General features: G+C 44.7%; 1 protein-coding gene and 1 long non-coding RNA gene across 11 annotated transcripts in view; one reads left to right on the top strand and one right to left on the bottom strand.

Annotated features, from left to right (window-relative positions):
* Window positions 1-25949, top strand: part of adamts17 (ADAM metallopeptidase with thrombospondin type 1 motif, 17) — a 143817-nt gene extending 117868 nt beyond the window's left edge. For 2 of the 4 annotated variants that reach the window (XM_035628405.2, XM_035628406.2), the window contains 4 exons: window positions 2588-2792; window positions 4184-4336; window positions 14216-14393; window positions 22885-25949. In XM_035628405.2, coding sequence (XP_035484298.2) covers window positions 2588-2792; window positions 4184-4336; window positions 14216-14393; window positions 22885-23036 — 688 coding nt within the window. In that variant the 3' untranslated portion in view covers window positions 23037-25949. Of the gene's footprint in view, window positions 1-2587; window positions 2793-4183; window positions 4337-4733; window positions 5244-6916; window positions 7444-14215; window positions 14394-22884 lie in introns of those variants that run through there. The other 2 variants (XR_004790516.2, XM_035628407.2) reach the window with 2 other exon arrangements.
* Window positions 1-26068, bottom strand: LOC124849919. 7 transcript variants are annotated; one of them, XR_007030581.1, is made up of 7 exons: window positions 25941-26055; window positions 25457-25526; window positions 25242-25320; window positions 22330-22467; window positions 21894-22056; window positions 4164-4284; window positions 1-607 (listed from the first exon to the last, which is right to left on the bottom strand). It is a non-coding gene; the product is annotated as an uncharacterized LOC124849919 (long non-coding RNA). The 7 variants fall into 7 exon arrangements; XR_007030580.1 differs by lacking the exon at window positions 4164-4284 and having other exon boundaries at window positions 25941-26048; XR_007030578.1 differs by lacking the exons at window positions 1-607; window positions 4164-4284 and adding an exon at window positions 5416-6965 and having other exon boundaries at window positions 25941-26045.

Below are 26068 nucleotides of genomic sequence, written 5' to 3' on the forward strand. Positions count from 1 at the left end.
TCGGGCGTTAGTCTCGTTCCTGGATTAAAAAATATGAAATTAAACAATATTCTGTAAAACTAAGATCTGTATATTTACTTTTTTATCATGACTATCAACATGGAGCATGTCACTTTCAAATAGCCATTGTGATAGCTATTGTCACTTTCAAATAGCCATTGTGATAGCTATAGATATGTTTCACTAATTTTTGTAAACCATTTTTATTAAATTTTCAAAATAATGTAATGAAATACACAAGGATTAGCTTGCCTCTGTTTGTATCTGCATTAAACTTTTCAGTTTTACATCAAGATTATTCAATTAAAATTATTTACTTATTTTGTTAGGAGAATCTTTCAGCAGAAATGGATTCAATATTTATTATTATATATTTAAAATTATCAGAAAAAATCACTAAACTAAGAATGACACCTAGCCCTTCATTGCTATTTTTTTCTAGCTAAGACTCACATACAGACCATGGACTAGCAGAGCAGTTTAATGGTTTTAATCAAAATTCACAAAGCGTATTTTTGAAAAATGTGCAGAGCTGAGCAGGTGGCAGAGGATCAGGGGCGAGGCAGTAGAAGTTCCACAAACAACAGGAGACATCCATAGGGTTTCTCTAAAGCAGAAGAAAGCAAACGTGAGCACAAGTAAAAATCACAGGAAGCGAAAGAGTCTGCGACCGAGAACACGGTTCCAGGAACCAGATAAAATGAGCTCGTTCATTGGTTCACTGCTTGCGCATGCGTGTTGCCACGTTGCCTGGAATTCAAAAGAAGACATAACACCTCAAATGTTTTTCTTTGATTTTAAACTTTTAAAGCAATTAAATGCAGCATTTAATTCATTTACGGTTAGGGTAAGAGTTCTTAAACTTCTTTCTAACCTATCAAAACAAACAATATATTGGTTTTAAAAACAAATAAGCACAACAATAAAAAAAAGCCACTATATCTACTGCTCTACTTTCACTTTTACGCCACACTTTAATATCTGCCACTGTCAGAGGAAAGGGAGAACAATGCCCCTATTCTGCTGGTTGTAAACCGCCATTAAAAATGACGAAAACAACCATCTTGTTGCGATCTCTTAGCTGGTTGTGGCCCAAGAACACGGCCTCAACCATAGCTTAAGCAAAACTAAAAATCTTCCTACTTAGCAGCCATGAGCAGTACCACAAATAGGTGGAACGATCCGGCGAGGAGGACACATGAAGCCACAGGGTGCGGTTGAAATGTCCTTCCTATCTACTATTCCTTGACCTCTGGAAAACGTCATGAGGTCAAGGAAAGGTGTAATGGAGGATTCATAGGACTTAGGAAAAGTAGACAGCGTTGCTCAGAGAATCCGACTCGACTTTCACGATACAACGTCATCATGTGACGGCGGATGTTATTCACGTGTGTCTTCCGTTGTAAAATTACAAATTTCTGAAGATGGACTACAAAAAACGCAGTGGCTCCATCCAGCATGTTTCAGTGTTTTACAACTGTGTGACATCAAATGTAAATGGTTACATGATGATGTGCGTCTCTTCTGGGTCATAGTCATATACTTCCTATTCTACATCTACTTCAGATTGAGTCGTTTATGTTCGTGCATGCCGCATCATGTTAAATATCGCTGCCACAATGCAGTGTGGGGCTTCTATTTCTCCTTTCCTTTAACATAGGAAGCATTGAAGCTCCTTTCCTATGCATTTAGATTATCTGAACAGCTCTTATAATTGCTGTTGATCAAATACTTCCAGGTCACTTCAAGACTTCGGAAACTTCCTGAGCCAATTTGACAATTGACCAAACCCACAGCTCTTAAACCAACATTTATTAGATGAATGAAGAACAGGTGTGGAGCCAAGTCAGGTGCCCAGGGAGAAAGTCACGCCCATTGCCACACAAACTCGCACACACACATTCACACACACACAGACAAACCCCAGAAGCCTTTCGTGTTTTATGTTGCCTGAAGGCCATTGTAGGTCCTGCATGCTTGAAAGGGGAGGGTGAGGTGGTGAGTATTCAGTTGGATGCAATATGCGGATTCACTGCTAATGCCACAAATCCTCACACATTCTGAGGAGCTTGTCTGAAGCAGTTTCCAGAGTGTATGAATCTTAAAAGCCTGCTTGGTGTTTTCAGTGTGCATTGAGAAACAGAGATGACGTATGCTGCCCTGTAAGGGTCGGGTCTGTTTAGTAAAATTTAGAAAACGCAGGCTGACACTCAGCTGTTGCTGCTTGTGCTGCTGCCCAGTCAGTCACACTTACCACCTAACTTTAGTCATCTCTATCTCCATGGTAACTTATTTTAAATGTTGATACAGGGTTAGATTGCACACCTGTATATATTTTGATGTTGTCAGGAGACACCATAATTTTTTTTTTTTTAACAGACTGTCCGTCTCACTCGTACCACCTGTTGGCTGTGATCCAGTTTTTTTTCTTTGCCAACTGAAAACATTGTGAAGGGGAAGAGATTTTGTTGTTCAGATGTTTCATTTTGTCTCTGAAAATCCCCTTTAAACACTGTTGGGGAGTTCACTGCATCAATGTGATCAAAGACTTGATGGACTGTAGGTTACAAAGTGTCTGTTTTCACAGGTGGGTGACAGGTGAGTGGGGATCCTGCTCCATCACATGTGGCAAAGGTATTCAGGAGAGGGAGGTGGTTTGTGTTTACCACCTTCAGAACGGCTCACTCATCCACACCAGGGACCTATACTGCCAGGGAGGAAAACCTCCTGTTCTGCAGGGCTGTGAGGGCCGCCTCTGCCTCACTGTGTGGGAGGCTTCAGAGTGGTCCATGGTACGTTACACACACACTGTGCTGATGTAATGTGAAAACCATTGCTGGCTCTGGTCCTTGTTTCCTATTGATGATTGATACTCTTTGGAAAGTGCTCCAAAGAGTATTTCTGCACATGCTTTTGAAGGTATAATATGTAACTTTTCCATCATAAAATCTCTTAAAACAACTAGGCCCATGTTATATATGTCGTTGACTGGTGTACTTACATAATCCTAAATGTTTCCAGCAACTTTCAAACCTGGAAAAATCTGAAATGCAAATCAAGGTCTTTTCATTTGGTAGCCTGTCTATTGGCATCAAAATTGACCTTTTATCCAGTTTTAAGCCACATTTTCATTGTGGACTTTTTAGATCAGGGTTGTTTTTGACTCTGTATTTTAACTGTGCAAAGGATGTTAGTTGTCTGATGTCTGAAATTAAATTAATTAAATTAACAGGAAAAACGAGCTGAGCAAATGATAGCGACATCTTGGCTCACACCCCTCATACTATTTGTGGTGTGAAAATGTGTGCAAGCACCTGTCCAACATTAAGAGCATCTTTTAAATGTAACATTTTCCAATGGGTAAGATCAATTAAACAAATTTACTGACATCTAATGTAATATATAAAACAACACTCAACAAAGAACAGTGGTTATGATAATAATAAAGACCATAAGATATAATTCAGTAAGTTAAAAAATAAAAGTTGAAAGTTATAATGTTTGATCCTTTTTCCTCCATGAGTGGGTAGGATGTACTATACCGTAATTATTGAACAGTAATATAATAATTTCCAAGAGTCTCTAAACTGGGTTGCTTTTTGGTTTTGTGTATTAATCAGTAAATAGTTCATGACCCTTTCTGGTTGTCTAGCTAAAGACAGAACCGGGTCAGAGACGTCACATCTACACATTTTATTCAACACAATGACAAAATTTGGTACCAATATTTGAGATATTCAGAGCTGCTGGAAAAATAAAATGTTGTGCTGCTTTTTTTGCTGATAAGCAGTACTGTATCGTTAAGTGTTTTTTTTCTCTCAGTACAAGTGACAAAGCAGTATAAACACCCAAAACAAAGCTAAGCTCTAAATATTGAGAATACATACTTGTTTAAGTATAAACAACAATGCCTATGTTTATCGCAATAAATTTGCAACTAGTAAAAGTAATTGTAAAAATATGTCAACCAGTGCCAACATGTGGCTCTTAAGTGTTTTTGGGAAAAAAGTTGTAATCTACAGCAGTTCATTTTGGTCTCCACAGGAAAATTAGGGATAGTTTAAAACAAGGTTAAAACAAAACAAGTCTTTTTCTTTAAAATAACTAATTCAACCCACATTTCTTCACACTGTTGTTTCTCACTCCTTTCTACTTATCCTTACCTCTCCATTACTTCCTCCAGTGTTCGTCAGACTGTGGTCAGGGTGTTCGCCGGCGGACGGTATCATGTACAAACCCTCAGGGTCTATGTGATCCCCTGTCCCAGCCTACTCAAGAGGAGCCCTGTGAGGACCACTCCAAATGTTACGAATGGAAGACTGGGGACTGGTCCAAGGTACTTATCATCTTCAAAGCCAATGGTTAATGCACAGAATGGATAATATAAAGATGGATAAGGCCAGTATTAATCTTCAATTTCAAGACAAACACTCACGGCATTCTAATACTGATCATTGTGCTCCTATGCCTTTGTTGTTTAAATTCCCAGAGATCCTCTTCCACTGAGATACAGCTCTGTGTAACTAAGTTGTCCTGCCAGTTAAAGAATTTTTTTCTCAAGATCAGTTTCAGCTGAAATGACTTTGTAAAGTGAAACCATTATGATGACTAGTCCAGATGTCCTTGCTCTTTACTCACAGTTTGTGAGTGAAAAGTACCAATTCCTCAGGCAACCAGGGAAACATGACCTCCCCCTTACCTGTTCTTACAGAGCTCTGTGACATCTCTTACAGGGCATTGTTGGAGCTAATTTGGACCATTATAAGGGGCACCTTGACAGGAATGAGGAGATGCAGTGCTGCACATTGTTGAATGAGTTGATTTATATTTTCTAAACACCCAAGTGGGTTTTCCACTCTGCCAGTAGATTCAAACGTGTTAATCGATTCCAGGAACAGTTCTTTGGTCCTTGGACAATTCACTGTCCGATCTAGTTGTGCTGATCTGAGAGAATAATGGTGCTCTGAAAATAAATTGTTGTGAGACACTGCTGGGATCAAAGCATCAGGGGATGGCTGTGGCCCAGGAGGTAAAGGATGTTTGTCCACTTACTCTGAGGTGATCGATCCCTGCTTCCCTGCAGTCCCTCAGCAGAAGTGTCCTTGGGCAAAACGCTTAACCCTAAATGTATGTGTGTAAGATAATAGCAGCGCTGTATGTATGTGTGTGGTTAGGTGAATGTGACGTGTGCTGTTAAGCACTTTGAGTGGTCAATAAAACTGGAAAGGTCCATTTACCATTTTCACAGTTGTAGCTATTGCAGTCTCATTGGACAATACATTTCACATAGACCTGGAAAACTTGGATTATGAATTATGGTAATTCAACTGCATCAATTCGCTAATACAAACCATGCCATTAAATCCTCATAGTTTATAGTGCCCATGGGCTCTGAAAAATACAGAATTTCCTTAATAAAAAAATGACAAATGAGTCGGACTGTTAAAATGTATCTTGCTTTTATGTTGCTCAAAATGCACGTACAGTGGAAACAGCAATACATATCCAAATTGGTGTGTGTGCCAGTCATTAAATTGGCACAGCTGGTTGCAGTAACAAAATGTATTCTGGACAAACTCACAGATGACCCCAGCACTGAACAAAAGGCCCTCCAGATTTGAGACACAAACTGTCAGAGACGATATCTGTGGAGATGCCATGCAGGCGCCTCACATGCAGGGCTAGGAGGTCTCTTCAGCCGTCTCTCAGGCAGAAGGGAGTTTGGGCAAGGCCACAAAGTGAGCTGCTTTGGAGAAGCGGTCTATAAGGGTGAGTATGACAAAGTGTCCATTGGAGGGCCGAGGCCAGTAATGAAGTCCAGAGCAATTTGGGACCAGGGACGACTAGGAACAGGCAGAAGACAAAGGAAACCAGCAGGAGCAGAGTGAGAAGATTTATTTTGAGCACAAGTGGAGCAAGCGGCTACAAACTCTCTAGTGTCTGCCTCTATAGTAGGACACCAAAAACGTCACTGGAGGACGGATAGGGTTAGGATAGCACCAGGGTGACAGAACAGGCGGGAGGAATGTCCCCACTGGAGGACTTGAAAGCAAGCGGTCTGAGGCACGAAGAGCTTATTAGGTGGGCTGTCACTTGGATCTGGCTCTGAGCCTGGGCCTCACGGACAGCTGCCTTGACTTGCCACATAAAGTCCCTGACCACCCATGAAGCTGGCAGGATGGTCTCTGGGGGAGTGGAGGACTCGTCAGCATCGAACTGGCGGCAGAGCGTGTCTGGTTTAATATTCTTTGACCTGGGAAAATAAATAATGTTGAACCTAAACCTGCCAAAATACCTGGCTTGAATTTAACCGTTTAGCTGACTGAAGATAGGCTAAGTTTTTGTGATCTGTCCAGACAACAAAGCTTCTCTGCCCCCTCCAACCAGCGTCTCCATTCCTCCAGGGTAAGCTTCACGGCCAACAGGTCTCGGTTGCCCACATCATAAATGATCTCGGCCTGGGACAAACGTCGAGAGAGAAAGGTGCAGGGGTGTTGTCTGTGATTAGGACCCGGACGTTGAGACAGCACTGCCCCGACACATACATCCGATGCATTTACCTCCAGTAGGAACTGGCCTGAGAGGTTGGGTCAAGTGAGAACTGGTGCAGTGGTGAACAGTTCCTTGAGCTGGGTGAATGCCAGTTCTGCCTCCAAGCTCCAGAGGTAGGGGATCAGGGAAGAGGTGAGTCGGGTCAGGGGGGTGGCAATGGTTTGGTGGTTCTTATGAACTGGCGGTAGAAATGGCAAGTCCTCTGGAGCTGTTTACCGGAGGACGGCACTGACAAATTGGCAACTGCCTGGATCTTACTAGTATCCCATCGCAGCTGCCCGCTCTCAACAATATAGCCAAGGAAGGAGACAGTACTGATGTGGAACTTGAATTTCTCTGCCTTGACATATAGCTTGTTTTCCAGGAGCCTCTGCAGGACTTGGCGAACATGGGACTGATGCTCCTGGAGGGATCTGTAAAAGATCAGAAAAGCATCCAAGTAAACGAAGACGAATCTGTTCAGAAAGACTCTGAGAACACCGTTCACCAGGGCCTGGAAGACCGCCGGGGCATTGGTTAACCCAAAGGGCATGAGCAGATTTTCAAAGTTCCCGAGAGTTGTGCTAAGGGCGGTCTTCCACTCGTCCCCCTCTTTGAGGGCCGGCCACCCCGCTCCTTCATCGGCCGCTGTCACACCAGTCACACAAGTCACAGCGGCCGGTGACTCAGCAGATCGCTCTGGCATATTCCTCCTCGTGGGCCACCACCGACACCAGGTACCGATGAATTTTGGTGACTGCGGTCGGTGACTGCGGTCGGTGACTGCGGCCGGTGAAGGAGCGGGCGGACCGGCCGCTCCCTCACCGTCCAGAACAGCCGGCATCTTTGCCCCTGCAGCAGCTCCACGTCGAGGGCCGCGGCCAACACCTGTTACCGATGAATTTTGCAAAGGTAAAATAATTCTTAGTTGGTTATCGTCTCTTGTATTAATATCCCTAGGAATCCTTCGCAATGATGTAGCTTCCTGATTTTTCTTGTGTTGTTGATCGCTCAGCAACGGAATGACGGGTGAGCACTGGGGGCAAGGCTGAAAGCAGTGACTGCATCACTATGACATCACATTTCTGCGGAAGTCCTGGGGCATTGTAAAAAAAAAAGCAGCTGCTGAATGCAGGCTGTGTGTATATGTCTGTTTTGACATTTTTACGGTACTTACAGAGCCCCTAGACCTTATTTATTATGAAAAAAGCCTGGAAATTTCACTTTTCAAAATATGGGCCCTTTAATCCGGTGGTGGCTTGAATCCGATTCAAGGCACTGGTAGTCGCCTACCGTACTGCGAATGGTTCAAGCCCCTCCCACATCCAAAAATTGGTCAAACTTTACACCCCAGCGCACCCGCTCTGCTACTGCCAAACGGTTTGCTACTCCCTCATTGGGATGGGCAGGCTGCCACCACTCATCTAAATCCCGTCTGTTTTCTGTCCTGGTTCCTCAATGGTGGATCGAGCTACCCATTGACATTAGGACAGCAGAATCCCTTCAAAGCTTTCGTCGCAGACTCACCTGTTCAGACTGCACCTTACTCCCTGAATTTATTACACACACACACACACACAAAAATGCACTTAATTACAAATGGCACTTGAAGCTCTTTTTTTTTTTGCCTATTTGATGTCTGTTTATGTACTTATTAATCCTTGTACTTTTGAGTATTAGCTTAATGGTTGAATGCACTTATTGTAAGACGCTTTGGACAAAAAGCGTCTGCTCAATGAATGTAATGTAACGTAAGTCCACAGATGTCGATGTATGGTCTGAGTGTCTTATCCTTCTTTGGAACAAAGAAAACCCTGCCCCCAGTGGTGAATAAGATGGTCTGATTATACCTGCGGCCATGGACTCTTGAATTTACTTCTCCATAGCCTCCCGTTCTGGACGGGAGAGTTTGTAAAGTCGCCCAGTTGGCAGGGAGGCCCCTGGGAGCAGATCAATAACACAGTCATATGGACGATGGGGCGGCAGTGAAAGAGCCTTGTCTTTACTGAAGGCCTCCCCTAAACTGTGGTACTCTGAGGGAACAGAGGAGAGGTCTGGAGGCTGAGGGAATTCTGGAACCTTGGCGCCATATACTGGGGACAGAGCAGAGTGCAGACAAGCTGGTGGCAAAAGTGACTCCAATTAATTATTTTTCCAATGGACCAGTCAATAAGTGGGTTATGAAACTTGAGCCAGGGGAAACCAAGCACAAGAGGAGTCTGAGGAGCGGAAAATACAAAGAATCTAAGGACTTTGTGATGAATACCAGATGAGACTAAATTCAGAGTTTCAGTTTGTTGGGTTACTTGAGCTAGTAGTTTACCATTAAGTGCACTAACAGGTATGGGTTGGGGGAGTGGTTCAACATTAATACCAGCTTGCTTTACCAGGTCTGCATCTAGGAAACTCTGCTCTGCCCCAGAATTGACCAAGGCTAGCAGAGGGAGGGCTTGTTGCTGCACAAAGAGTGTAGCTTGAAGTAGGACAATTGATGAGGATTTGGCCATGCCTTCCGCAGTACAGACAATCAGTCGACGCAGCTTATCCTCCGGGGTGAGTTTGGTTCTTCCAATCTGCATAGGGACCTCTCCCGAGGGAGGTATGAAAAGGCTGGGAAATATTGAGCAGGTGTCGCTGGAACTGCAGGGTAATTGACGGCAGGTGACGAGGTACTGACCACCACTCCCTAAGGCCACCTCATTCCAGCCTGAATCTGTGGCTATAATCCAGAAATCGATGGCATAGTCTGCAACACTCCGCTATCCCTGACGGAGGTGGAAGAGTCGCTTCGAGGAACTAGCTGCACCGTCTGGGTGGGAGAAAACCATCTGGAACTCCTCAACAAACACAGGGAAATTTGAAAAATGCCCTCCCTGGTGACGTAGCACTACCACACAGAGTAAACACAGAGTTAACAACGGATAACAACAGCTCGGAGCAATTTTAAGATCTAGAGTAAGGTAACACAAACCTGTCCACCTTAACCGGGAAATTACCCCCGACATCACAAAGTTACTCCAGAACTTACCATGGTAAGCCAGTAACCTCGCTTCGTAGTACAGGCCCCAGGTGAAAACCCCACAAATAGCATACAAGGCATACAAGTGCTGTATTTTTTATTTGTTACGGATTACAAGCCATTCTATGCACCCAATAAAATTAAATGATTAAAAAGCGTTATACCGGACTTCCGGTAGGCGGGCGGATGGAGTAGAACTCTAGTCTCGGTCCCGCAACACTCACTTATTACTTATACCTTTCAAAGCACGAAATCTCACCTATCCTGCCAAGTAAGTGAACATCTTAATCCTACGAACTACACAGTATAGGACCATGGTATCCAAATCTGGCAAACAAAGCAAAAAGGAGCTGACCTAACGCAGCTAGCAACGAAGTCAACATGGCCTTCATAGCTACCCTTTTGGAGGGACACCAAAAATCCCTCTTTGCGGAATTGAAGTCTACCATCGCGGTACTGGAAACGCAGCTTGACAACATTCAAACGGTGGTGTCTGAACATGTCCACAAGATCGCCTCCCTTGAATCAAACGGTAGTGTGCAGGACGAGCGAGTGCTGGCATTGAAAGCAGTGTGCGCTTCATGTACGGACAGCCATACTAAGCTACAGGCTAAGGTACCAGACCCGGAGTCCCGCAGTCACCGTAACAATATCAGAGTTGTGGGTGTTCCGGAGTCGGTTGAAGGACCTTGTCCCACTGTTTTCTTCTCTTAGCTGCTCGCAGAAGTCTTTGGCAAAAACATCCTGCCTTCCCCATCAGAGCTCGACCGGGTTCACAGAGCCTTCACCGCTAAACCGAGGCCAGGTGAGACACAAAGGGCCGTCATCTCTTGGCTGCATCGTTATCAACAGAAAGAGCGAATCGTATGTGAGGCCAGAGCCATGAGAGGCAAATGACAGTACCGGGGCTCACTCATCGCCATATATGAAGACTACGTTCCTGATGTCCTTGATCAGCGCAACAAATACCGAAAGGCTTTCGCCCACCTCTACAATCATGGACTCAAGCCGCCCTGCTGTTTTCCGGCTAGGCCAGGGGTTGGCAACCTGCGGCTCCGGAGCCGCATGCGGCTCTTCAGCCCCTCTGCAGTGGCTCCCTGTGAATTTAAAAAAAATATACTATGGAAATAAATAACGGCTATTTAAATTTTTTATTTCAAAGGAAACACCTCTTCTTTGGGGGATCGGGGTGATACTGTGACACTGAACTCAAATAAAAAGTGTTTTAATATATAAATGCGTCGCATCCATAGTGTTGATCTTTAATCCTGCCCGTCGTCCGGACTGTAGTCGGGTAGCAGGGAGACAGCTTCTCCAAGTCAGAAGCTGACTTGGAGAAGCTGACTTGGAGAAGACAGCTTCTCCAAGTCAGAAGCTGTCTGCTCTGGGACTAACAACGTGGTTAACAGAAACTCCTGAACCGAGGAGTTGCTGCATATATTATTGAATATCAACAGTAACCTTTACTGATCAGCTGCGAGCATGCACACCGGTCTTCTCGCTGCTACACTCTCTCTCTCGCTCTGTCGCTCTACGCACGTACACACACACTGTACACACTGCCCCATTCACAACCGGAGTTACGCCACTCATACATGACAACAGCCCACCGCCACCTGCAGGTAGCTAATCTTGAGTTTCCGACCCCCGGTAAGCTATGGATAAATCCAAAAAAAGAAAAGTCTCGGAGGAACATAGAGAGTTTAATTCTGCGTGGACAGATACATTTGCTTTTACTACCAATGATGCTGGCTTACCTGTGTGCTTGATATGTGGAGAAAAATTAGCAAACAACAAAAAATGTAATGTTGAAAGACATTTCCAGAACAAACACACAGCATTTGCTGAAAAGTAAGTAGCTGGAGATGAACGTAAAAGAGCGATTTCGGAACTGGTGCAGAAAGCTGAGCAGAGCAAACATATGTTCAATAAGTGGATCAAGTCTCCAAAACCCGACTAGTTTTGTGGCAGCTCAGGAGATAGTAAGGCGCGGAAAGCTTTTTATTTGATTAATTTTCCACAAAATAAGACTTTTTTTCCTCTCTTGCTCTTGCATCTCTCATTCGCTTTTGTTAGAGGCCGAAAGGCACCCCCTGGACTCATACCAATCCGTCACCATGGCACTCGCTATACAGTTATGGCTATGACGTCGGGTGCAAGTAGAGTACGCCTGATTTCTCGGAATACGAAAAGGCACGAATAAAGGCAAAATTAGCATATCAAGGGGGATATCATATTTTCTTTACAGGCAACGCACCTCAGGTCATCTGAAACCCTCCGTATTAAAAGGGCCTGGATGAGTCATGTGTTCCATTCAAAATTTCACGACAGATCCAGATGGGCCTCTGTTATTATCAATAAGAATTTTATGTTTGAACCTACCACGACAATCTCTGACACTAATGGCTGATCTGTCATAGTCACGGGTGTACTACACAACATGCCAGTGGTTTTGGCCAGCATATATGCATCCCCAACTGGGATGATGACAAATTTTTCCTTGAATTTTTTGCTAAACTCCCGAATCGTGATGACCATTATCTAATTAAAAGAGGGGATTTTAATTTAGTCCTTGACCGATTTTAGATAGGTCATCCTCTAAACAAGCTACCATATCAAAATCAGCCAATGCAGTGCTGGACTATACAACTCTATTGTTTTTTTTTCTGCCACATTTCTAGCTGTGGATTTTAAAGACTACTCTTGTCCTCTTTTAGATCCAGTACACCTGGTCTCCCTGGAGGGAGGATCCAGGAAAAGTTTCTATAAACTTTTGGTAAGAATTTTGAACAGAAAAAAACAGACACAGACGGACTGACACTCCGTGGAGGGGATACCTAGGGCCAGACCCGGGATCCAGACCTCAGTGGAGGTCTTTATACAAACCTCCACTATCCAAGAGGCATGGGGACTTGCAGTGGAGGATACTCCACGGCATAATGTCAGTGAACTCCTTTGTGTCCATTAGAAACCAAGCCGTGGCGGACAAATGCCCATTCTGTGGCTTGAGAGACTATTTTTCACTGTTTTTATGAGTATCACCGTATGTCAGCACTGTTTCTGTTTTTTACAAGTTGTTTTTACCAGTTTTCAAGAGAGTTTTAGTAACCAGGTTTTAATTTGTGGTTTTAGTTACACTCGCCAACACAAACAGAAGAGCCAGCTTTAAAACTTTGTTTTAGGGAAGGCCAAGATGGCAGGGTATGTCAGCAGGTAGAGGAATGTCAAGGAAAACCTCCATGTTGAGTCAGTCCCTGTCTGAGTCAACCTCATCAAAGGCGGACTCTTGGTTGATTTTAGTTACTACAGAACAGCAGGTGACCTGGACTCTTTTAAAAATCACAATGATTTGTGTTCTGTCACAGCTGCAGAACTCTTTTACACTAATCATCTCATGTGAATATTTTTTTTTAAATGTTTTTTGAAATAATTTATTAGGAAATAATTTGTACACTGTGTACAGTTGAAAAAATGACTAATAAAGTTGATTTCAAAAATCAAAGAAAAATTATTATTATTAATAATAATAATAATAATAATTGCATTTATAAGTGTCAGTATTAATCACGTAATTATAAGTATCAGTCTGGTAGAGATTAAACCGGCGGTTGTACATCTGTTCTCTCTCTCTGTCTTCTCTCCTCCTGTCTCTCTTCTCCCCCTCTTTCTGCCCACCTCTCCTGTACAAGAACTGAAATGAAAGTGAAGTATCTTTTGTGGGTTCAGAGAGATTTACTTTTCAGGTACAGGGACATACAGACCCCGTTTTCACCTGGCAGTAACATCTGACCTGAGTGATCAGATCACTACTGGACTGATCTCAGTACGTCGGTTCTCACCTGGAAGCAGAATGTCTCCTAATGCGTCTTCAGTGATCACTTGTGAGCTGATTTCACGTACCCGCTCTGAATGCAAATCAACACGTACATATTTTCTGTTGGCAAAGACCAAATATGTTGTGGTTTTTGACAAAATAAGAAAATATGCAAAAAGAAAACACCCCCCCTCCCTCTCTCTCTCTCTTTCTCTCTCTCTCTCTCTCACACCGCTCCATTCCAGACAGGAGTATTTACAGTCATTGCTTTTTCCACCATGCGAATCACCACCATCATCTCTGTTTTACAGAAAAGCCACAATGCTCCTATATACAAGACTTAAATGATGCCCGTGTCTTCTCCAGTTCTTCACTGCAGTTCTCTGCTTCGACATTTAGGGAATTATTCCGCTACTTTAAAAAGAAACAGCAGTCAAATATAAAAAATTAAAACGGTATATTTACGCATTATGGTAAAAAATTAATCTGCGGATCACATGCGTGATCGGTCAAATTCTGTTTACTTCCGCTCACACAGAGGGCGTCAATTGAGTAAATGGTCCCTAATGTGGTCAAAAGTCACATACCCATTTTCACTGCTATAAGAATGTGGACCAATATGGCCTAAACCACCTCCGAATGGTTTTTGAGATCTGATTTCAATGCGTCCTCAATGCATCCTGAGAGTGTTTTCACCTGTACTTGGAGCTGTTCGCTTGTGTTCAATCACTCAGGACCGATGTTACTGCCAGGTGAAAATGGGGTCTCCAATTTAAAATATAAATAAAAATATATATAAAACCACCAACTTGTAGAACTGACACCTTTCATCTTTTAATCTTCTCTTTCAGTGTTCATCATCCTGTGGGAAGGGTCTGCAGTCACGAGTTGTCCAGTGTATGCACAAAGTTACTGGTCGTCACGGCAATGACTGCCTAGTGACACTGAGACCACCCACCTACCGACCCTGTCACCATGGTGCCTGCAACGAGAAAGTAAATGTGAACACCATCACCTCCCCCAGGCTAGGTAAGAAACTCATCACGACTCAGTTTTAAAGGGCCCATATTATTCCCCCTTTTACACAAGTTACATTGGTTTTCAGGTGTGTGCACTACATGTCTCTGCCATTCCATGTAAAAACACCTCAAGGATCAAGCCACACAGCACCCTCCTCTTTCTGTATAAACAGCCCTGTGAGACTATGGTCGATTCCAGCGCTTTCCTGCTCACATCTCGCCCCCCTCCCTTCGTGTACCGCAAACCCCCGCCTCGCTCCGCCTCGCTCCTCCCCGGGTCTGCTGCGCAACTACGGCGTTGCGCTGCCATAACAACAGTCGCACGTGACAAGGCACAAACACGACGTAGAGACCCGGGAGGCACAGCGAACACGTTCTCCATAATTACACACAGAGCACAAGGGGCTGGGCGATAGAACGTTAACAATATCCCGGCCGGCCTGCGTAGCTCGCGGCCGGCCGGTAGCCGCGAGTCGAGCTTCGCCGGCCGACCGGGGTAGCTCACGGTCAGCCGGTAGCCGCGAGTCTAGCTCCGGCCGGCCGTGAGTCTAGCTTGGCCATGCCCGCGGTCGTCGTTTGCTTGCGGGGAGAAAATTATGGCGTAGACGCAATCTGTTTGTCCGCACTTCAAGGGGGGAGGTGCTGCTCAGGTTGGGGGCGTGGTTGCCCCAGTAGCAGGAGTCAACTTACGTTACTTGACGCCCGGGCTGTGAATGGTTCGTTTACAGACCGGCTGCATGGCCAACCCAAACCACGAATCAACGACTCATTGTTTTCTTTTCATTCTCCGTGGGCTGGCAGACACCCCAGATAACCAAATATACGTGGAAGCAGGCTGAAAAGGTGCCTGGAGCATAATATGGGGCCTTTAAAGGTTTATTGTTGCTACGTTTCCATTTTAAAACACAACTGCTGCTAGGTTCAAGAGTAGACAATCTGCCTTCTGTTTACACCAGCACGAGCATACCCACTGTAAGTGAATGGTCAGTGATATACATTTTCAGGTGTGTTAGTATGTACAGGGATTAAAGTATGGATGTAGAAGTTATCTCTGCTGACGAACATGTTTTTTCTTACCTAGAGCAGGTGGTGGTGATGTTCACTTGCCAAGAGCTTCAGTATTTTGGTGTTAAAAAGACAAGAAGTAATAAATTGTACTTTGAACGGATCAACTGGAGTGGCTCAATATCAGAAAGTGATGAGATGGGCCAGCCTAGCTGGACCTAGCTTGTTAGCATGCTAACTTTGGCAAGACATGGCATTGCTCTCCACCTCTGGCGAAAGCTGTTGGCAAGTAAAGGAATGAAGTTTGATGCCTAACTTGCAACGTTTCTATGCTACCAGTGGCTGTGTACCGACAGCAGAATGTCTGAATAGCGCCTTTAAAGGATTAAGATGTCTTACTCATTGGCAAGAGTACATATCATGACTTGATCATATTGTGGCGTTTGCAGCCCAACAATGCGGGCTAGCTAGCAGAATGACAAGGACACCGTGACTGACGTTTCAACTGGAGGACCGGGTTTAATTGCCCTTGTGTACAGGCTAACAACGAGGTTGGAGGAGTGCCCAAAACAATAAAAGCTGATAGCCGAAGACTGGCTAGCTAGCTAACGATGGTGTGTAACAGCTCCTCTTCACAGGCTTTTTTCCCGAACTGCCTGCCCTTTTTCCCTCCACTTCCATCCCATTACTCCTGCAGGGTCGCTACATAGCCCCCCCCCCCAATCCCTCGTCCCCGAGGAAGAGCAAAGTCTTGAAAGTGACCCGGAAGGCGCCGTTCCCTCTGACCCTGTGACCTCCATAAGTCACGATCCAACAGCAGCGTTTGCATTTGTTGCAGGGACATTCCTTGGCAACACATCTCCAAGAGGTGTCAACACCTCTCCTTGAGGCACACCCTGTCGTTGTCTCAGTGGAGTTCTCCTGCGGCGAGGCGACGTGGACTGTGCCCTGGGAGGTGTCACAGGGAAGGACGGGCGCTGATTTCCCCGGTATGGCACCATCCTATCCCGGTGCAGTTCAACTGTGGGAGCCTTTCGGAGCCAGTTTGACTCTGTACACGACTTCACCAACTCTCTCGACCACATAACAGGGCCGAACCCAGGTGCTGTCCAGCTTGGGTTCATGGCCTTGTATCCTCTTAGGTCCATACACCCAGACGAGATCCACAGCCTGGAAGTCCTGCCCTTTGACATGCGTGTCATAACATCGCTTCTGACGGACCCCCGCCTGTTGTGCCTGGTGTCTGGCGAACCTGTGCTCCATTTCCAAGCGTCCTGTAACTGTCTGGCATACTCCGGGCCAGCCGTGGCATCTGGTAAATTGGGCGGTCATCCGTAGACCAACTCTGGTGGCGTTCTAAGCTCCCTGCCCAACATCAACAATGCAGGAGTACAGCCAGTGGACTCTTGGACCGCACTGCGGACGCCATGAGGATAAGGGTCAACTTCAGGTCCCAGTCACCCTTATCTGGGGCAGTGGTGAGAGCTAATTGTGCGCCTAATGTCCGCATGAATCGCTCAACGAGCCCGTCACTTTGCGCCTGAAGTAGAGTGGTTCTTGTCTTTCGGTTACCAAGCTGGCTACACATAGCTGCGAATACTTGTGATTCAAAGTTCCGCCCTTGGTCTGAGTGGAGCTCTGAGGGTGTTCCAAAGCGACTGAACATTCCTTGCTCCAAGACTTCCGCTATGGTTGTTGCTTTTTGGTCGGGAAGGGGGTATGCCTCTGGCCACTTTGTAAAGTCCTCGATTGCAACCAGTACATACCGGCTCCCTCTGCTGGTACGGGGAAGTGGGCCCAACACATCGACTGCCACCCGGTCCATTGGTGCCCCAACACGGTGCTGCTGTAAAGGTGCATGGGACTGACTTTGGGGCCCTTTACGGGCGGTACAGGAATCGCAGCGGCGGCAGTAGTCCTCAACATCTCTCCTGCTCTGGCCCCAATGGAATGCCTGCCTCAGCCTCTTTAAGGTCTTTGTGATCCCAAAGTGACCTACTCCGGGGGACCCATGATGTGCGTCCAGCACTTCGCCCCGGAAGTCCTTTGGCATGACCACCTGCCAGCGTGGTTCTCCAGTGGCTGGCTCACACCAGCACCTCTTTAGAACTCCTTCCTGCAGCTCCAACCCAGGCCATTGAGACCATAGACCTCTGACTGTGGCCGACTGTGCCACCACATCTTCCCAGGGAGGCCGGCCGTCTGCTTCCAGCCACCCCTTGACCATTTTAAGGTCAGGGTCTTCAGTTTGCAGCTCACCCCACCCCCTGACATCATTGGGTAATATGGCTCGACAGATCAGCTCTCTTGTCTGTAGGTTAGTTGCCTCCCGTCCCTCAGCCCGGATGCAGTGTTGACAGCCTGAGGCACATGGTCCACGGGAGAGGCTCTCTGCATTTATATGACTCTCACCGGCTCTGTGCTGTATGGTGAACTGAAAGGCTTGGAGCTGTTCAATCCATCTAGCAACTTGTCCTTCCGGCTCTTTGAAGGACATTAACCATTTCAAAGCAGCATGATCAGCGCGGATTGTGAATGGGAGGCCGTAGAGGATGTGCTTGAAATGGTTTACTGCGTCGATCACTGCCAAAAGTTCCCTGTGAGTGACACAATAGTTCTTCTCCGACTTATCCAGGGTACGACTGTGGTAAGCAACAACCCGCTCTCCGTCGGGAGTCAGCTGCGAGAGTACTGCACCAAGGCCTGAGTTACTAGCATCAGGATAAACGGCAACTCCGTGTTTGGTGCAACTAGTACTGGGTCCCTACATAAGGCCTGCTTCAGCTAGTGGAAGGCTGCGTTCTGTTGTAGTCCCCACTCGTAGGGGTTGTCTTTGCGCAGTAAGTTGAACATGGGGGCAGCTACAGTGGAGAAGCCAGCACCAGGCCTGCGCACCTTATCCGCTCCAGTACCTCTGCTAGGCTCTCGAAGGCTGAGTCAAAACATGGCCAATGGACAAGGAGATCATCCAGGTAGACGAGGCAGCGCTCTGGGGGCATATCCACAAGGACCTTTTCCATCAACCTTTCGAATGTAGCCGGGGCATTGCATAGCCCAAATGGCTTGGTGACGAACTGCCACAAGCCACGTCCTGTGGTGAAGGCAGTCTTGGCTTTGTCTTCTGGGGCCATGGCCACCTGCCAGTAGCCACTCTTGAGGTCTAATGAGGAGAACCATGCTGAACCAGCCACGTAATCCAGAGACCTCGTCTATCCGTGGCAGTGGGTAGGAGTCCTTCACAGTTTTGTCATTCAATGGCCGGTAGTCGACGCAGAATCTCGGGCTCCCGTCCTTCTTTGGAGCCATTACGACTGGTGACGCCCAGGGACTTTCTGACGGCTCAATAATGCCACCATCCCTCATCTCCTGTATCATCTGGTCCGCAGCAGCTTGGCGGCTTTTGGGCAATCGTCCCCCGCTGGCGGATTGGCTGTGCATCCCCTGTGTTGATGGAGTGCTGAACCAAATGAGTTTGTCCCATGTTGTTTGGGGCCAGTGGCAAAACTATGTCGATACTCATAGAGGAGGTTCCATAGTCTATCCTGCTGTTCAGAGTTAAGGCCTTTGCAATTCTTCCCCAAATGTCTCGGACAGTTGTAGTGTCTGCTGACTCTTCCGCGGAGATGGGGACCACACATGCAGTCTGAATGACTGCAGGGGGTGGTGATTGGGTGTGTGGATCTGGTCCTGGGGTCATGGAGTCTTTGTCGGACAGTGGAAGAGGGCTTTCTGCAAAAGGGGCTTCCCATTTTGGAGGACCAGGAGAACATGGTAGGTCCCTCTCTGCATCACTGCTCCCACCTACCCTGTCAGTCATTTTTGAAGTGTGAGGATTATGAAGGAAGGGGATGGACGTCCCGTCCCTAAACGTTACGTTGCGTGCCCCGAAGTCTAGTGTCGCCCCTGCTGCACACAGAAAATCCATTCCAAGTAAATAGCTCTCTTATACTTCAACGACCCAGACGGGTTGGCAGGCTGAGTAAGTCCCTATTTCAATCTGAACCTCCCACCTCCCCAGCATCGGAGCTTTCCCTCCGGTAACTGTGGTGAGTGGAATATCGGTGGCTTGGAATTGGGTTCCAGTGGGCAGGAGGTCTGGGTGAAGGAGGGATGCAGTCGAACCCGTATCAAGCAGGGCTTGGGTTTTCTAGTTCGGCTGTGGTCACATCCAACAGTACCCTTCTTGCCTCCCCCTCCAATGCTGAGACTAATTGAACAGCCCTTTCAGCTGGGGACCAGCCATTGGCTGTTGCTAGGAGCTCAAACTGGACGCAATAGGTTTCCCAAGAGGTGAGGCCATCATAACGCCCCACTCTTGTGTGGCTGCCCCTGGGGACATTGTCTGGAGTTGGTTTTTAAAGAGCAACCAAGGCAGGCACCAGGTCCTCTCTTTGGTTAGCAACAGCAGCCATGGAACTAACAGGGGCTAAGATGGGGGCCCTACGCCTGTCAAGCCTAGCATTAGCATCCCAGTCTTTCCCAGCCTTTCATTAGCATAGTTATTGTTAGCCTTATTAGCATCAGCATGGCTCTCAGTTTTTTGTGGTTTCTTAACACATCCTTGTTGTTCTTCTCCCATTGTGGATATTATGCTGCCTCTAGAGCTCTTCAGAAAATTTCCAAAAGCATGATCCATTGCAATGCTCATTCTCTGCATAAATTCGTCTTCTATTTTAGCTGTAATGTGTTTTTGTAACTCTGGGAAAGAGCTTGGTTGGCCACTAACTTTATTTCAAGGATTTGTCAGGGGGGTGACGTCATCATCTTCTGATTTGTCAAGGTATGTTTTGGCTTGCCGTACATTGTTTACCTCTGTATTACCGGCGCATGGCCGGGGAGCCACAGCAAAGTGGAAGGGGCTTTCCTTTACAGCGTCTGGGAAATCGGTCAGCAATGTGGCCAACCTCCTGCGGGGTTGCTACAATATTATTGAAAATAACAAATTGTTATTTTCATAGCATTTAAGAGATACAGTTCTCATAAGGTGCAAGGTTGCAAAATGCTCCTCCCAGGCCTCTCGAAACTTCATCTACTAACCTCTGGAGGGGACTAGCACACTTACCCTTTGCAAATGTCAAGGGGCTAGAGGAATGTGGTAGTTTCTGGGTCAGTTCATCAACCCTTGGCGTAGGGTAGGGATTGGAGGCAGACACTGCACGTAACTTTGACATTTTGGAACCAGCACTATGGAGCTACAGCATTTTTGTGAGAACTCTGTGATGCCTCTAGTCAGCTGCTGTTATGGTGAATGCAGATAAATATTGCGTTTAATGAGGTGTGTGTACAGCTTGACTTTGGGTTAAGAGAACCTTGCGGGCATATCTTGTGGCTCCTGGCACATATCAGCTGTGACCTGATTGTAAACAATGCAGCCTCAGTTAAAGAAGCAAAGTACTGCTCCAGAAGCTCTTCTACATCAACGGCGTGCATTCCCACAAGATAATTTATTAGTGTGAGGCCCGTTACTAATAACAGTCATCCTTGGAAGTTAGGGGCATATTCTACAAACTTAAATTCTTAAATGTTTAAACACTTATTAAAACAGTGCTTAAGGGTGAGTGCCAAAAATGGCTTCTTAACATCATCATCACCGCATGTAAAGGATATGACCAGTGATTATCCGTTTATCCTTACTGTCAGCAAATTCCATTAAAAGACCAAAACAACAATGATGGAATTGTAGGTAGTGTCTCAAACTTAGCTTTTTCGTCAGATTGTAGGAATGAAGATCACAGCTCTTTTTTTAGGTTTGGGTCAGTCATTCATTGCGAGAGTCAGTTTAAAAAAAAGGAAATGCTCACAGCTGCAGGTTGTCCAAAACAGAGATGCAAACTTCAGTGCATGTCTCCTCAAAATGGGAAAATCCTCAGGACATTCATGCAGTAATTTTAACTCGAGCAGAGGGAGGTTCCTACTGTAGCTTTTAGCATCTCTTTACTTTGAAGCTCAATGTCATGTTCATACATTTTCAGGCACGTTAACCAGTTCAATATTAAATGTTTTTAGAGTAATGCCCAGAGACCTGGTTTAGTATAAACTGGTCAGGAGGTGAAAGCAAATAAACCTGTAACATTTGTGGGAATTTCTGCAACAGTTTTGGGATGAACTTTCTGCACAATAATTGATTTCCTTTGTAGAAAGATTTACATAATTGTGGCTTATGTATTTAAAGAATAAAACATTTAGAGGTCATTTAAGATGTAAGATTCCATGATTACTTTGGGGCGTTAGAGTTTACTAAGACGTTATTCTGTGTACATTTCAGAAACAATTGGAAGAATTGAGTTGAAACTTAGTAGTGACCATGAAACACAAACCTCTTCAGCATTAATGCTGAAACACTCAACAAGGCCGTCAGTTTGTTTATGGTGGGACTAGTTTTCACTCCCTGTTCCCAGCATGCTTGTCACCTCCTTCAGTTGGATGAAGTTTGTTCCCTGGTCAACAGATTGAACCAGATGTCTTATGTGACTGACTGTTAGTGTATTCTTACCAACTTACTCACCTGTTGATGTGGTTTGGTGGACCTGAGCTGCCATTTTAATGGAAGATGGGCTGCCTGGGAAGCCTCAGCCAGTTCTGTTTCTTGGGGTGTCCTGTGATGTCTTTCTCTTCTCCAGTTTGTCCCTTTGATGGTCTATGAGCTCTTTGGGAGCCGTATTTTCTCCCTGCCGATGGAAAAAAATCTCAGCTGGTAAATGTCTGTATTGACTTCAAAATTTAGCTAAATAGTATTATCAGTTGTGTCATTAATGTCCATAGCAACATATGCAGCTTGGGCTTTACCATTTAACATTGGAGCTAGGTGCAGAGCCTGCTCATCCTAAGGCCACTGACAGACATTAGCAATTATATTGAAGATGGTTAAATAGTGTTCATGATCTTCACCCACATTGCAATGCAACATAGTGGGGGGGGGGGGTTCAGCCGAGGAACCTCACCAAACTGGAATATTCTCTTCAATTAGCCACAGGTCGTTTGCAAACCCCTCTTGAACAGCTGGAATGTCAGGTTTTGATGTCAGCTGTAGGCTCAGTTGTCAGCTCTGTCGAGGCGAGACAGGATGGCTGCAGAGTGACCTGGATGGGGTTTAAGAAGCAGACTCAAGTCCACGAACATGATCTGATAACAAGTGCAGACATGATTTAAATTTATTTAAAGACAGATGGTCCAGAACTATTCCTGTAAAAATCAACTCACAGCAACAATACACAGCTATAATAACAATGCTAAAACAATTGTTAACACAAACACACTCAGGATTATGAGGAAGTGTTCAAAAAACTACATATAACAGAAGGAATATTGGCTGGATCAATTAAAAAACTTGGTGTAAGTTGTTCATTTGTCACACAGTGGCAAAATGCTCATTCAGCTGCTTTAGAAGTTAATTACAAACAATGTATTTTTGTTGCTTAGTTGGTTGAAGCTATGATGCAGCTTATGTCGCCTGTGAATACTGACTAGCTGCCTATCTCTCATTTCCCGCTCCTCAGCTGCTCTGACCTACAAATGCATGGGGGACCAGTGGACGGTGTATTGTCGCGTGATCCGGGAGAAGAATCTCTGTCAGGACATGAGGTGGTACCAACGCTGCTGTGAAACCTGTAGAGACTTTTATGCCAAGAAAATACTGCACAAGAGCTAATGGCCAAATGCACCCACTGTCCTCCGAATAGCGCTCCATTTTGTTAATGTCTTTATTATTGTTAATTAAGAAATTATTTTTGCGTTTAAAAAATGAAGCATGGCAAGTACACGCAAGTGTGCATTTGAAATGGGCTCATAAGCTTCTAGTTTTTCATGAAAACTTGAAAATGTCCAATATTTCTTTTGCTGTTCACCAAAACATTTTTCTTTAGGCGGGGGAGCCTTTGGAAAGCCAATCCAGGTGGCTGGATTGCACAGAATAATTGAAAATAAGTGCCTGGTTTTGAAGTTGACTTTTTCTGGCAGGTCTATCAGATGACAGAGGAGTGAGCCAGAGCTTTCCCCTCTCCTATCTTCTTTAATTATGCTCTCCATTTTATCTCTTTCCCTGTACTGTACTGTACTGTATTATAGCTAATTGTTGCAATTTCAAATTACTAGTAAATAGGTTTATATCAAGGTGAATATATCATACTTAAGTATTAATTAAGTATTCTGTAATAATATGTAAGTATTGATCAGGAGCAATCGAAAAATACTGTGGAATTACAGTGAATGAACCCAGCCAATGATAAGAGACCCACTGATTGCCCATGTAGCAGAACATTATTACACTCACACTCTAAGGGTACAGTACATGGTTGTTTTGAATTTCCTTTCAGGTGCACGCCAAAGACATTTTGCCAACACTATCATTATGTTTATTCTAAGATTTATTTGAATTCACATGTGCACAGTTCACAGTTGTGAGTGGTCAGATTGATCAGTGAGAACTGACAATTTTCATTGTCTGTGTGAGCGCTTGTTTTCCTGACCACAGGCCTTTTTAAGCTTGTTTAAATGGTGCAATGCCGCCTCAGGCTGTGAACAGGTGTGTTGCCACTGCAGCCTTATAGCAGGGCTGCGATGATCCTGCCTGGCAGTAGGACCAGTTATCAGTTATTGTTGTTGGACTATCCAACATCATTAGAATCATATCAAGGCCTGGAGAGATGAGTTCTTAACTCCAAGCTAGTGCACACACGTCAGAATTTTGTAAACAAATAAAATTGAACCTTTTAATGCACAGCTTTGTGCACTGAGATAGTTTACATTTCACCATTATATCTGACAAAGACACATTTTCATCCCTCGTTTCACTTGCATTATATATATATGTACATATATTTTAATGCACATAGCTGTGCATTAAAATGTTTCAATTTTATTTGTTTACAAAATTCTGACGTGTGTGCACTAGCTTGGAGTTAAGAACTCATTTCTCCAGGCCTTGATATGTATACATATATATATTGATCACATAATGTGGTATTGACCACATAAAATGTAGATGTAGATTTACTCTCATTTGTTATACTTTGGCACATGTATGCATCACTGTTGGCCAGATCATCATCTGATTAGAAGCAGTCATGGTTTTTCAGGCTACATGCCAATCAGGCTCAGCTCTCCTCCAGTCCAGGGGTTGGTGCCGCAGGACATCAAGCTATTAAATAACTAGAGTAACTGCTGCACTTCAACAGTTTACTTTGATTAAAACAGTTAAGCTTCCCAAACCTTAATTCACTCAACTCCCTCACCAAAACAGATAACTCTTTCAAATAACTGTTCAATTTCCCCCACACCAGTGCATCTGCAGTATTACATACTTGGTACTTATAACATGAGATATTTCATAGGCAGTTACAATCCCTCGAAAGTTAACGTGAATATTATTATATCATTGACTATTCCCAGTTCTCATACACTGTGTAGAAATTTTCTCATGACAGGTCAAAATACCTGTTCAATAATAATAAGCCTTTATTCTTCCTCAAATACAAGGGTTGGGGGGAGGTGGCTTGTTATTTCACCTTTATGCTGGCAGCGGAGGTAGTCACAGATCTATGTCTGTGTAAAAGGGGGAGCCTGCATGCTGGAACAGAGGCTGGAGCTGCTGTGTTACCCTTTTTGTGTCTTCCTGGAATGTCAGCATGCTCACTAGAATTACAAACCCTGGTCGCACTATGAGAACTTTTTTTGGTTCCCCAAAAGCAGAAGTGAGTGGACTTAATGGCAATATAGCAAGATGTCTGCATAAAGGGGGCTTTTTAAAATAACTACTAAAAAGAAAAAGTGACTAGACCTTTTGGAATCATCTGCATTTAGGTATAACTAATTCTTTAGATAAGATCAGATGGGGTTGCCCCAGCAGGGTCCTTACTGCAGCAGTGTGGGTGGCCCGGGCTGCACGTCACCTCCACTCTCTCCTCTCCCTGCCTCTCCTCTCTCTCTCCATAATACTAAGAAATAGAGCAAAGATGCAGAAGAAAAAAATATATTTTAAAAGTTATATATATATATATATTTTAACTTTATTGGAACAGACAGTCAAAGTCTAAGTTGGACAAAGTCTGTGAACTCTAGGAGTTATCAAACCTGAAGTCCAGTTAATGGGAGTGTGGGTGTGTGTTAGAGCTATTTTCTTTCACTGCATGGATCACATCTGCTGATGAGACAAAAAAACAACAAAATAAACAACAACCCATCGCTGTTCACTTGAAATTAGCCAAAGAGCACCTTGATACCCCACAACTTTAGATAGTTTGAGAAGAATATTTACTATGGAGACAATCCTCATTTTGCAGTGGCCCAGTCCCTAAAGCAACAGAGTTACTGTGGAATGACGTCAAGAGTGACATTCACATTTTTTACCCTATACTTTGTGACCTGCTGATTTTAAGATCAATTTATGCAGAAAACAAGATGATTCCAAGCTTTCACTTACTTTTTCTTGCCACTATTTAAATGTACACATGCAAATGAAAATGTAATTCCACAATTACATTATAAATTCCCACAAATGTATGTCTTTTGATAAAAAATTTAAATGAATCCGAAATTGTGTATTTTAAATATTTACCCTGCTGATTTTGTAGCTTCAAAAACGGTCAAATCATTGCTGAATGTGTGCTCGTTGGAGATTAAGAGATGTATCGTCCAGTCATGGAAAAACCTGAGTGCTTGTGGAATCTCTCAATGGCTTAAGGG

This window comes from Scophthalmus maximus, chromosome 4 (assembly GCF_022379125.1).
Source record: "Scophthalmus maximus strain ysfricsl-2021 chromosome 4, ASM2237912v1, whole genome shotgun sequence".
NCBI lineage: Eukaryota > Metazoa > Chordata > Actinopteri > Pleuronectiformes > Scophthalmidae > Scophthalmus > Scophthalmus maximus.